Source organism: Lonchura striata, chromosome 4 (assembly GCF_046129695.1).
Source record: "Lonchura striata isolate bLonStr1 chromosome 4, bLonStr1.mat, whole genome shotgun sequence".
Classification (NCBI taxonomy): domain Eukaryota; kingdom Metazoa; phylum Chordata; class Aves; order Passeriformes; family Estrildidae; genus Lonchura; species Lonchura striata.
This window is the reverse complement of record NC_134606.1, coordinates 6683429-6697392: the sequence shown is the minus strand read 5'-3', so window position 1 is coordinate 6697392 and position 13964 is coordinate 6683429. Positions and strand designations below refer to the sequence as shown.

The 13964-nt window shown below is 35.0% G+C and overlaps 1 protein-coding gene across 1 annotated transcript; it reads left to right on the top strand.

The window, feature by feature from the left end:
• The first annotated feature begins 3957 nt into the window (after nt 1–3957).
• On the top strand, nt 3958–9464 carry SPON2 (spondin 2). Its single transcript, XM_021535647.3, has 6 exons — nt 3958–4009; nt 4815–5040; nt 5400–5623; nt 5922–6113; nt 7054–7228; nt 9264–9464. Exons 2-6 carry the CDS (start codon nt 4818–4820, stop codon nt 9440–9442), a joined length of 993 nt encoding a protein of 330 aa, XP_021391322.1. The 5' UTR covers nt 3958–4009; nt 4815–4817; the 3' UTR covers nt 9443–9464.
• Nucleotides 9465–13964: the final 4500 nt, after the last annotated feature.

The following is a 13964-nucleotide window of genomic DNA, read 5'->3' as shown; positions in this document are numbered from 1 at the left end:
ATGGGAGGTAGGATCAATGGAGTGCTTATCAAAAAAGTTTGTGGAGACCAAAGAACTGCTCATCAGTTATTGATTTGGTCAAATATTGGTATGGATTAAAGGATGAGCTGAACAGTTTAGAGATTATATCAGCTAAAATAACTAGACCTCCATATTCAGTTTGCCTGTACTTGAGGTGCTTTAATCTGCAAAGTATATTTTTCTCACAAAAGATTAATAAAGTCTAAAGCTGCCTTCACTACTGTTTTACCATCCAATATCAAGAATACTTTACTCTCCTATGTAAATGCTTTCTTTTGTAAAAGCTCCTAAACCAACACCACAATTTCTCCATCATAAAACATTCTGCTGCTTGCCACTCTGGACCTGATATTTTACAGCTTAGAGCTCAGAAGGTTTTGACTGAATGCAAACCTTTGGCATTGCTGAGTGTCCATAATTATATGTGTCTCCATGGTAACAACAGGGGAGAAAGTATAGCTGTATAATCCTTCTTAAGTAATACAATGTTATGTTTTTCTTGGTAGACAAAGAGATTTTAGCTAGTCATAAGCATGTTAAGCAGCCTGTGAATATCAAAGTTGCACATATACTCCTTGTCAGCAGAATGTAAATTATTTTAGCAAAATTGAAATATGTGTTGATACCTCAGGAATATAAATACAAAATTTTGGATCTTCTGTTTTGAGTAAATCTGGGTAAACTAACTTCAGATAAATCATTTCAGCAAATTTTTCTTTCTCTTAATCTTACAATTTAATAGAAAAGTCATAAGTAATCATGGCAATCTGGTTGCTTGCCAGAAAAAGAGCTAAATTATTCCTTGACTAATAAAATTGGAATTTACATTATTTTAATGTGCTATATTAATGTGTGATAACCTGAACTTGTTCATTTAAATGTTTTAGTACAGTGTAAATTATTCCAGAGCCAACATGAAATTGATGATCCTGCTGTATTTTTAAGTAGTTTTTTTTCTTGTTTTCTCATTAATTGTCTTTGGCTAGAAAAAAACAGACTATTTTAGACAACATTATGACTGACATTTAAAAACCAAAAGTATCTGGACACCATTTTTGTTTGGACACCAGCTTTCATCCTCTGAATCTTGGTAAAGACTGCAGGAACTGTAAAACTGTTGTCATATTGACAAGAAACAGCAGAAGTTGCACACTTCTGCAAGCAAAATTTAACCCAAGGCACACTTCAGCACTGATGCTTAAATAAAGCAAGCTTTGTATGACTAATCCCTCCAGCATTCAGAGTCTCTAGAGGTACATATGTGGATAGAAAATAGGTGTACCAGAAGAGACATAAACTTGAAGAATAAAAGCTCTTTTGTTGAAAAAGAAAAAAATACATTTATAATACAGGCAAATATTTTCTAAAGGGGAAACTCTTTTTCCAGTTTTCCATGAGTTCTCAGGATATTCCTAATGGGACATAAAAACTGAAGAGGGAATGCAAGCATAGGTTCTGATCCCACAGCATTTTTTCTCCTACTGCTGGCCCACTGAAATTTGGCATCTGTGGTTCCCAGCCACAAAAATAATCAATTGAGTGGAAATTTGTTTTTTTTTCTGTTCTTTGTTTTCCTTCCCATCTATGAGACACATTTGGTGTTTTGATGTCCTTCACAATGTCAGAGAGTGATTATACTTAGCACAGTTTCTATTTAAAGAAATAAGACAGGATTTTCTGACAACATTACTCTGCAGATTTTTTTCTTTTTTTTATTTTTCTCTCTTCACTCAGCCTCAGGGGGCGAGGGGTAGGGACACAAGATAATTAAATAAATTAACAGTATTTTGTCCAATGATTTCATTGTGAATTCAACAAGGATAAGAATGAGGCTCTAGGTCCTGAAGAACTTAATCATGAGAAATCTGTCATAGTAAAACCCTCATTGTAAACAGGGAAAGGTCCAGTGCCAAGTTCTGCAGCCTGCATGTATTGTCCTGTTCCTGGGTACATTCACAACACAGAGTCATGGAACCAGAATAATCTAGTCTGGTTATGTGCCTTTTGCCAGCAATTTATCTTTGGAAGGAAGAGGCTATTCTGATAAATTAAATATTTCTGTGCCAGACCAGAGCTATTTGCTTTGTTCTCATTTTGTGTTGTCCTGGCAGTGCCACAGTAGGTTTCAGAATGTGAAGTTCACAGGCTCAGTAATTGTGATGACAGACAAGAAAACCTTCTGAAGTTTAAGGCTATTTAATAATAAATATGCAAGCTTAAAGTAGTTTTAACAATACACTTAGCAATATACTTTTAAATTTATGGGCCCTTTGTGTAGTTCTAGCAGGCTGCACGGGCTGGATATCATTAAATTAAAATCTCTAAGAAACCTGTGGATCTGGAATTCTGTGCGTAGGAGGGAGTGAGCTGGATGTAATTCAAGTATCATTCTTCAACAAGTACTCAAAGAACTTGTATAAAAGTATCCATGAAGGCTCTTTGCTCTTTTTCTTAGTGGAGTCTAGCTCCTGGAAGAGAAATCAACTATGGAAAACATACCATTAACACAGGATGGAGGAAGAGACCATGTCCATGGCTAGATGCCTTAACCTGCCACAGGATTCCCAAATCTCCCCAGATGGAGAAGTATTGTGGCTATAGGTGCTGTAGGCATCTATGTTGAAACTTGCAATAGATTCCATGTTGTCAGCAGAATAATTGATAGAAATTCCATCCAGACATGCCAGTTTATTCACCTCCTGGCTTGGGTTTGCCGCGGGGTGGGAGGGAAGTTTCCAGTTAAGGTGCCACAAAGCCCAGACACGTTGTTTGGTGGACAACAGTGTGTCACTAGAGCTGTGTGGTGTGTGCTTAACCTGTGATGCCCTGGGAGCTGCAGCTGGAAAAGAACTGGGTTTGTTTGGGTCTTTTCCCATATGCTGCACCATCATGTTAGAGATCTGGGGAAGTACTTAAGTGATATTCCTCACCATTTCTAAAGAAAACTCCATTAAATATTATTTTCATGGTTCACTGTAAGATTTTCAAATGCTGATTAGTCACAATAGCATTTGTTAACCTAACAGGTTTGGCACAAAGCCCTTTGTTTTCCTTTATTTGAAAGGTGGGTGGGAAAATAACTTAAAGATTAAACATAATTTTTTAATTGAGTCATTCTATAATGCTTATTTTTTCATAAACAATTAAAAAAATTTAGTGATGTAGGTATATGTACTGTGCTATAGAGGATGTAAGATTTAACTGTAATAATGAGATTTTTATTTGGGGTTTTTTTACTCTGAAGACAGCTAAGAAAAATCTCTGAGCTTCCCAAAACCACTCTTTCCAAAGAAACCACAATGTTACAGAGCCCTTTCATCATCCAGCATACAGTACTGTACACACAAAAATATACACTGTACTACTTTAAATTAATTCATATTTGCAGGAGACACAGTCTGTGTGAGTATGTGCAATTATGAAATGTAACTTTTTTTTCCTCTTGACATTTTTAGCTGCCTCACCCCTTTTATTTGAACACATACATATGGTGTGTGAGAGTGAGCAAGCTCTCTGTAAATGTTTGGAAGGAGCATCTGTCAGACAATAAAACTTACAAGAAAACATGTTTCTCATTTAAAGAGTATTCACTAGAACTATTTCAGTGTTGGAATCAGTTCATTTGTATAGCTTGGAGGCATTAATAAGAGCAAAGAACTGCAAAGGCACCAGAAAACTCAAACTGTTACTAAGAATCCAAGGTATTTTTAAAAGCATTTTGTCTTTTCGGCATCTCAATCTCCTGATAAGGAATCTGAACCAGCTGACAGACAGGAAACTTCTGCTGGTCCATCCAGAGAGATTGCAAACAAGAAGATGGCACGATTTTTGCAAACCTGGAAAGTCTAAAGATTGCAATAATTGTTGGACCAAAGGGACCCTCTTCAGGCATAAATAGCAAGACTCCTACTGTCTTCTCTTGCAGACCAACTCAGCTGCCAGCAAAAGCAGGTGCTCTCCCCCTGCCAGTGCTCCAGAGGAATATTTAGTGAGTATTCATAGCTATTTTTACAAACTAATATATTATTAGTGATTTACTTAAGATTGTATAGTTTTCTCAAAGGACAAAGACAGTTAAAAATCAGTTTAAGGCTGTTATTTTAAACAATTGGTGGAGTTCAACAGTCTGATGCAATTACCATGTTAATTTAAAAACAAAATTTGCACAACCTCTGACAGTAACTGTAAAAAAATACTGATTTTTTAAAAACTTTGTAGTTTAAAGAATCAAAAGGAATGACAATGTTTTGAATTCACATTATGACAGCGAAGTAATTTATAGAAATATGAAATCTATTTGACTTTAAATGTTGTGCTATAAAACAGCCTTTGTAGAACACAAATTTAAAATAAATCATTTCTTTTGGCAAGGTAACCTGCAATTTAATCTTTAGAAGAATAAATATACCACTAATGTTTTCCACAGAAACAGTTGCTACTCTAATTAAATCAAGATGTGACTCTAATCAGATTTCAAAAGAAAATCAGAAACAGATTTTTCTCTGAGGTAGTACTATGGACAAGGATAAGATATTTTTATTTTCATTTTTTATTAGAAACACTTGTCCCAGGTAAAGTTACAGGTTTGTAGTATATACCATGGAAATAACAACTCTGAAAGCATTATAGTAATGTTTTCAGAAGCATAGCAATTTTTAGTGTTTCAGATATCTGCTTTCTCTTTGGTTATAACTTATGTCACATTACATTTTATTAGGTAACCGTTATTAATTTTTGAATTTAGAGTGACTAATATGGCTAACTTTTTTTTTTTCTTTCTTTTCGTGTGGAAGGGAATGGAAAACCTGATGTTTGTCTACTGGTCCTGTAAAGTTATCTGGATAGTTCTTGTAACAATCCTGGGTTATGCCAGCAGCCTGCCTGTGGGGGAGGATGCTCTTTGCACAGCAGAGGAACTTGCTAAGTACAGGATAATCTTCACAGGGAAATGGAGTCAAACTGCTTTCCCTAAGCAGTACCCACTCTACAGGCCCCCAGCACAGTGGTCATCCTTGCTAGGTAAGTGAAGTATGCACAGTACTAAGAGCACATAAGCCTCTTGACCTGTGTGCTCTTTTTTTCCTTAATAGTTATGTAAGATAAGTAATGAAAAAGGGGGGGAAAAAAGGCCAAAGTTATTAAGAATGAAATGCAGATATTGAAGTATCCACAATGTTCTCAAAAATCTCCAACTGTTTTCAATCGACTTCTGTTTTCAATTGGCTGCAGCTGAAAGAAGCAGTGATAAGCCAAATGTTTTAGTGTTCACTCAATTTTATACACTTTTTTTTAAACCTCAGAAATAAAAAAGAGAAAATGAAGAAACAGGGACATTCTAAATCAGACTTTTATGTCATGCCATGTATTCACTCAAATAGGTGTTACTCATAGTTCTGACTACAGCATGTGGAAAAAAAATGAATATGCCAGCAATGGTGTACGTGATTTTGCTGAAAAGGGTGAAGCATGGGCATTAATGAAAGAAATAGAAGAAGCTGGAGAAAAAATTCAGAGTGTACATGGAATCTTCTCTGCTCCTGCAATTTCCAGTGGTACAGGACAAACCTCAACTGAATTAGAAGTGCATCCAAGACATCCCTTAGTAAGTAAATGTACATACTCATTTCAAAAGCTTATTTTATGTTACCAGCAACCAAAATTAAATATTTGAGTTCTCACTTGTAGAAACAACATAATGAAAAAGAATTACTAAAAAGCACGTCACATTGCAGAGAGCACTGTACAGCTTCTATAAAGTAGAAGAGCAAAATGACATTATTTCAAAAGTAGAAGAGCAAAATGACATTATTTCAAGAACTTTAAGTGAAAATTACTATAAGCAGGACTGAAGCATTTCAAAGCAAGTGATGCAATCCTGATGGATCATTTTGTTTCATTAGGTTTCATTTGTTGTACGAATTGTTCCAAGCCCTGACTGGTTTGTGGGTATTGACAGCCTAAATCTTTGTGAAGGAGACCACTGGATGGATGAAGTATCAGTAGATCTATTTCCATATGATGCTGGAACTGACAGTGGATTCACATTTTCCTCCCCAAACTTTGCCACTATTCCACAGGACACAGTTACAGAGGTAGGTGCATGGACAGTAGTCTAAAACTGTGAAACTGATTTCAGTATTTGAGAGTGCTGATGCTCTCTATATATGGATTTATTGTACAGCTGATAAATCTACTGCTTTTGTTTATCTTCTGTATCATTGAAATTTATATAGGTAAATGTAAATGGTTCATGAGAATTTTTCTCTACATTTTCTGGAAAAGCTGACTATTTTTTTAGACGATATTTAACAACCCTTAAAGTGCCAGGAAAATGAAAATACAAAAGTCCTGACATCACCAAATGTGAATCTAACCAGGAAAATTCTTAGTAGTGAATACGGCTGTGAGGAGGAGTTTTCAGTTGAAAGCACTGCCGAAACCTGAAACTGTTACATTTGTGGGAAATGACCTAAAGGAAAGCAGAAAACTTCGCTGTGGTGGCACTGCTTCCAATCCCTTTTGCTCATTTCATCCTCTCTATGCCCTATTCTTTGCTTTTGCCATTTAAGAGTGGTAAATGAGTGGCAAACGAAGGATTTTGATTCAAATGGTTTGAATAGTATGAGTATTCACTTAATCCTTTTTTAAAGGTGAGTTTTTCTAGCAGCAAATGCTGTGCTAATGAGTAATGAGGAAAGGAAGAGAGAAGCATTTGGCCTCTCATATCCATATGGCAATTCCTATAGCAGACTTAATATTATTGCTTAATACTCATGTGTTCTTTTTGTAATAACTTCCAGTCCCTTCTGTCAAATCCTTTCATACTTTAGTGTGTTTGCAGGACCTCCTTCTGTATCCAGTCAAGTATCCTGCATTAAAAATTCTGGGCTGACCAGCATAGTTATGTGAAATGAGGTTCATACAAAATGGTTGTATGCAAACTATTTGCCAAAAAGTATTAGCATGATTTACAAACATGATTTTACAATTACCTTCTTAGCTTTTTTTAATATTCTCCTTTTTATTCCACAGATCACTTGTTCCTCTCCAAGTCACCCAGCAAACTCATTTTATTATCCCAAACTCAAAATTTTGCCACCAATTGCTCAAGTAACATTGGTGAAATTAAAGAAAAGCCAGCTAGGTCTTTCTGCACCTTTTATTAATCTTCCAGCTAAAAGCAATGAAATAATAGACACTGGCTCAGGTAAGTGATTAGTAGATGTTCTCAACTCTGTTATTTCCATTCACTCAGAAGTATTTGGAAATCTGGCAGGTGATGTGGCTGAGACAGGTGATCAGGATTCCCCTATCTGCATAGGAATCATTTCAGAATCACAAAGGGAAATAAAACAAGCCAGTCAACATAAAAGAATTCCTGAAAGAATAAGTAAGGGATTGCATGTTTCAGCTGTGGTTCAAAGGACTGGGCTATATCCAGAGTAAGAGCTACCCAAGCCTTTGTATCAGTGTAGCTCAGTGAATTTTATAAGAAACAAATGACACTCAATCAGAATCAGCATTCCCAAACTCTTTGCAACTTTAAAGTAAATGCTCATCCTTAAGGTTTTACATGACAATGAAGCCAAGAACCATTATTGCTGTCTCTTTCTAGGTCACAGCTTGGCAGTTATTTGCAATAAAATTTATACAATTTGATTGATTTTGACAGATTTTCCATAGAAACATAAATCCTGATAACAAAAATAAAGTTCTCTCATTTTCATTTTCTCAAAAATATTAGCTAATAATCTTGAATAGGTAGGGAAACATGCAAACTACTGACTCAAGTCAATCATAAGGGTGATTTTCAAATCTTTGAATTAAAATTCATAGATTATTAACACAATATTTGCTCCAAGGGAGCAATATATTCCCAAAAGAGTTGCTGTGTTCCAGGAGCTTCTCCAGAATGTCTGGAGGTGGCATGTCTCTAACACTGTGCTGGTCACCTTACAACCACTAAAATACAGCTCATTCTCTGCCCAGTTAATGTGTTATTTATAATTTAATAAATGTACTTATCAATTTATAGTGGTTTAATGTATTTCTATTAGTAAACAAGACATATCCAAAGTGAGAGTTACACATCTCATTTACACTTATATGTCCTTCCCTTAAGATTTGAAAGGAACATTTGGCACTGTTCATGATATAAATTTAAAACTGCATTTAAAGTATAGTATTTAAAAAATAATTTTTAATAACAAATCCCCACTTTCTTGTATATGAACCAGTAAATCACTTTGTTTAAAAACTTATTCTGGAATCAAAAGGGCAGATTTAATTACCAGAGGTTAAGCAGTGTCCCTCATTGCCTCTAGAAACATAGAAATGAGTGATGACAGCAGAAGTGGTGAGTTCACTGTAATACCAGAAATTTATACCAGGTGTCACACATTTAGTGTGGCATTTAAAGATGGCCTTGTGCTCACCTCTTTTACCCACAAATATTGTAACAGGCAGTTTTGATACCACTTCCTTTGACAAACAGTATTTTAGTTTAAACTGCTAAGGAATATTCACCTTCTTTTTATGATTTTTATTTTTAGAGAGAAGCATACATTATGGATAGTACTTCAGAGTTTCTTTTCTTGCACCGAATAAAAACTACATTGAAAATCCTTTCAGCATTAGAAAGCTTCTAGTGATAGAATATCCGTATTGGCAAAGGGAAGAGTAGTGTACACACCAAAAAATAGCAAGGTGATTTAATGATAAAAAATGGGGCTTTATTTCTGAAGCAAATTGGAGCAGAAGAAAAAGAGAATTCAATATGAACAACTCTAGGAACAATAGCTCCCTGCAAAGAAACATAAATATACCTAAATAAACCAGTGAAAAGCTTTAATCTCAGTGTTTTATCCATACAAAGGAAAATGAAATTATAAAAATTGATAGTAAATGTTTTTTATTCAATCTTTTGAATACAATCATTTTAAGCTTAGTCTTCTTTTGAGGAATTCTGTATTTTCATTCAAAACATAATATGCTTCAGTACTGATACAATACATCACACAGGCTCTAGACTGCAATAACAATAATACCAATGAGTTTAGAAGTTGAAACCAGATTTTTTTTTTTTTTAATTTATGAGACGACATACCAATTCAATTGATATCACATGTATTTTGTGCAAGAAAGGATGCTGTTTGATGATCATTCCTCAATGCTTTTCCAGCTGTGTCTTTGACTTAAGTACAACTTGATGTAAAGTCACCTCTTTGCTGTGTGTATTGCAGAAACACCCCTGGACTGTGAGGTTTCCCAATGGTCTTCCTGGGGGCTCTGCAGAGGGGTTTGCAGAGAAACAGGGACCAAGATCAGAACTCGTTTTGTACTTCTTCAGCCGGCCAATAATGGAATGCCTTGTCCAAACCTGGATGAAGAAACAGGATGTGAACCAGAAAATTGTATCTGAAATAAAGGAAAGATAATGATTAAGATAATTTAAAAGTAGGATAAGTTTAAATCTAAACTACACATCAAGCAATGTTCTTTATAATTTGGATATGCTGCATGCTTTTGCTGAAAAGCTGCATTAGAGTGGTTTGGAAAGTTTTATTTAATATCAAGATTTTGGGGGGTTAAATTTCTGAGATTTAGTAGGACAACAGTACTGGATAATTTACAGACCAAAACCCCCCAAATAAATCTTCCTCCAAATACACTGTAAGTTCTTGGAGTACCCTCTAGTGGCAGAAAAGAAGACATTTGGAAAGATTGTACTTCACATTTTTACTTCACAGTAAAAATCTTTCAATCACAAAATCTAAACTAATAACCTACTTAAATATTGTAATTTGTTTATCTATAGATATTTATACCTAGAAAATAGGTTTTTTTCTCTAAATTATGTTTTTATAATTTATTGGCATTTTTGTTTTCTTTCTAACCTTGCTTAATGTGCATTTCTTCAGAAACTACTTACAAAGGTCAGAGTGACCAAATGTTTGCAGTGTGGTTAAGACAATAATGTAATTGAGTAAACATGTCTTGAGACTTTTGAATATATGAAAATGTCTTTTTCTTTCTCAAAAGTGAGAAAAATAACTGCCATGAGGACACTTAGCCAACAAAATCACTCGAAAAAAAATCTGAAGTGATGTAGAAAACATCTGCGCTGAATTAAAAGTGAATTAAAATCATTCAAAAATGGATTGTTGGTCTGTGTCCCTCATGAGACACCCTTAATCTCAAAGTTAAAACTGTTGACCATAACATAAATTATATCATTAACCTTATATATGCAGTAAATGTGTCCATGTTTCTTTATATGTGTTTGCTGCTCTTTGTGTGTATATTACCTAAAATTAAGGCATGCATGACTCTAACAAAACACATATCAGAAACTGTTCCTGACTGCAAGTTTTAATGTTCAAATAACTTATAAATTGAATGTAATATATGGCTTGTGGCTACCAATTAGGAAAACAACTTTGGAATAATACTTATTCAACAGAAAAAGTTTAAAGTCAGTTCACAAAACTTTTACAGTGCACTGTAATTTTACAAATATACAGCACAGGTATTGAACAGGAGAGTTGATTTAAATGATTCTTTCTGGACTATGCCAAATCCAAGATAATTTCTCTTATCCTTAAAGGAAAACACTGTATTCTTCATAGGGCTGAAACATTTAAACATTTCTCTGTATTTTTTTTTTTCCAGGAGAGATATCTTGCAAAGACACAAATAAATGTGAAACTTTATCAGACTAGAATTCACTGATTCAGCAAATGCTGATAAACACACAGTTGTTAGAACTAAGTGTAGGAATTTCTGCTCTTTCCTCATTCTTCAGATTCCCACTGTTGTCTGTTGTTCAAAATTGTCCCACTTACTCCTATTATCATACCTATTTTTTAAGCTCCCACTATGTCCACTCTAAAATGGGAGTTACTACAGTATTCTGTGTTTAGTTCATTGTCAGTATTTTTATTTCTTATTTTTATATTAGTTTAAACCATTCTTTATGTTCTGTTACACTTATTTACTACCTATTTACACATTTATCATAATACCAGAAAACATAAGCATATATTGTAGTATATATTTAAATATTCTCAGAAGGAGCTAATTTCAAATTGATTTGTCAAGAGACTAATTAAGCTCAATAAAGTTTTTGGGCAGACATCAGATTCAATTCTAAATTATGCCTTAGGTCAAACAAACTCAAAACCCACAAGGTATCCTTTGAGATACTTTTCTGGAAGTTCTCTAAACACTACAATTTTTTTTTTCTTCACATGCCCAGAATAAATAAAGGCTCAGGCCCAGTAAAAGAATACCTGCATTTTCAATACCTGCATAATGCAATAACTTGCATTTCCATTAACATGACCTGAAACTGGGATTTCAATCCTACAAGATTTAATTTGAGTGGAGGAGTCCCAGTGTTTGCTCAAACTCCTGGAGACAAAAGTTTTCCAAAGGATACTGAAAGAGATAGGATGAGATAAGGACATGGAGTAGAAAGAGCAGAAACCAACACACCTCAGAAAATTCCATTCAGTGATATGTAACTTTACTATCTTAGGGTGTTTACATACATGAATATTCACTGTATCTTCCTTCAAAACCAGAAGTTTCCCATCCAGCCAGTTACCTGGATATGGGGTTTTTTGTAAGATGTAAATTCAGCAGACCTTGGTAAATATATTCTTTAAGGATGCCCCTGTGCCTGTGTATTGCTTGGCCAGAAATATAATTCCAGGTATTCCCTTTGAAACCACAGGGATGGAGCCATTACTTGGCAAGACTGTGGATGCAGTGAATGAAATGCATTTTACTGATGGAGCACATTTCTCATTGTATTTATCTATTAAGCTGATTAGTGAGGTGCATTATCCTTGCACAGATATTGCTACGACTTTGTAAATTCAGCAGGCTTGGAATTCCATTAAAATTCTGGGACCAGGAAGAAACACAGAGAAGCTCTTCCTTCCTTTTCCCTTGTATCTCATGTTACAGATGGTTGGCAGCCAAGATGCTGAGGTTCTAAATGCATGAGATTTAGGGAAGGAAATAGGCAAATTAATCCCAGTTTTAAACTAATCTCAGAAAGCACTTTGGAAAGAAGCTTGAAATGGATTTGTAAAGACAATTCTTTTACAGAATATCTTATAGAAGGAATCAGTTTTGATGCCCTGGCAGATGTTCTTGCAGAAGGAAAGATGCAGTTAATGTTAAAGTGCAGCAACAAAAAAGTCACTACAGAATTAAACTGTGGTCCTACAAAAATAATCCACATGAAATTAAATTCCTATAATGGAATAAGTGAAAAAAAAAAAAAAAAAGATCTGAGAGTATCTGATGCTATTCAAGGCAAAAAGATTAATCTCATTATATTCCCAGTCCCAGGTAATTGAAGTACATTGGGAATAACTGATCATGAATGATCCAACATAATAAAGTAACTCAGACTATTCCATGACAACACTCTCAATAAATAAATCTAAAAATCAGTACAGCAATTCTGATATCAGCCAGATGTTGTTCAATGGGATTTTTGCAGTATGCAGAAGTTGTGTCCATGACAATTTATGGAACACTGAATGCCTGAGACAAAAGCTCTTATTATGCTTCACGATTACCTGATTACATGGAGACTGAATTATTTTTGTTTGCTTGAATCCAGCAGCCCTAATATGCCAGTATTTACTAGCCAAATGTACAGAAGAAATGTGTCTGTTCCAGTGGGTCTGGGCAGAGTGAAGGATAAACCTGTGTCACCTTGTATATCTTGTGTTCTACCACTGGAACTCAGAACTTTGGAAGCCACAAGTACTCAACAATAAGATTAAAAAGATGATAGGTCAAGTACCTCACAACCTGCAGGCAAACCTGTATTTCCTGCAGGTATGAGTATGGCATGAGAATTTATGCAGGTGCATGACAGTCAACATCTCCTGTGGTAGAGGGGCAAAAGTCCAATGTTATGATGAGGTCCTGTATAATCAAAAATCATTTCTGATGGATAAGTGCTGAAGTAGTAAAGGAGTCCTAAGATCCCCCTTGACATTCCTAAAGATACAACAGCCATGAGATGCAATTTTTATCCCTCTATCCTTACCCATATGGAGTCAAAGAAGTAATGTGTAAGGAATCCGTTCTCTTTGTCTGACAGCCTTTCAATATGGGGAGGCTGATGGGTGATTTTTGGAGGTGCTACAAGTATTAGTTGTAGTACAAGTATTAGCTGGGAGTGAACCCAGGATGGTCCAAAGCCTGTGCCAGTGTAACACAGACATTCCTTTATTGAGACAACTTCATAGATGGCAGGTGCAGTGAAGGGCAATAAACACGAATCAGTCCTTCTTCTGCAGATGTGAAATCCAGTAGGAGTTATCATCTTAAAATTTTTATTTAGGTTACAGATATTGAAGATGAAGGGCTATTCACCCTTCTTCCTTGATACAAGAAAAATATGTGCTCTTGTGTAATTGGGATAACATAAATTTTATGAGGACAGATGGGCCCTCCCAACTGGAAATGATCCCACAGGTGGGTTCTCCCTGCTGGAAAATGGCCATTCAGGCCCACTTTTCAGACAGAGTGATGTCCATTTATAGGACAAGGAACACTTGAGTGATAAATGAGTTTGTCATCAGACATACACATTGGTCTATATTGGTACAAAGAATAAAAATAAGAACCTCAATCACTGTTTAATTTGCACTACAACTTTCTTCAAAGAAAGCATTAGGAAATATCTAAGAAATAGTGATTCCTATATAAAAAAATCTTATTCTGAAAGTGTTAATGTTGTTATTTTTCCCTGCAATATCATATTCACTAATTTTATTCGATTATTTAATGGATTATTTGATTATTCAAGTTCCTTTGACTTCTTTATAATTCTTCTATGTAGTGTCTGTGGGTTTTAATCAGGTGCCTACATTTGTACAATGATTTAGGATGGAAATTAAAAGCTTCCTTAA

Excerpts from the sequence above, each read along its gene's own strand:
- SPON2 (XM_021535647.3), top strand. The coding sequence starts at position 4,818 with ATGGAAAACCTGATGTTTGTCTACTGGTCCTGTAAAGTTATCTGGATA. Across the intron at positions 5,041-5,399 it reads ACAGTGGTCATCCTTGCTAG|GTGTTACTCATAGTTCTGAC; the intron begins GTAAGTGAAGTA and ends TCACTCAAATAG. Across the intron at positions 6,114-7,053 it reads CACAGGACACAGTTACAGAG|ATCACTTGTTCCTCTCCAAG; the intron begins GTAGGTGCATGG and ends TTTATTCCACAG.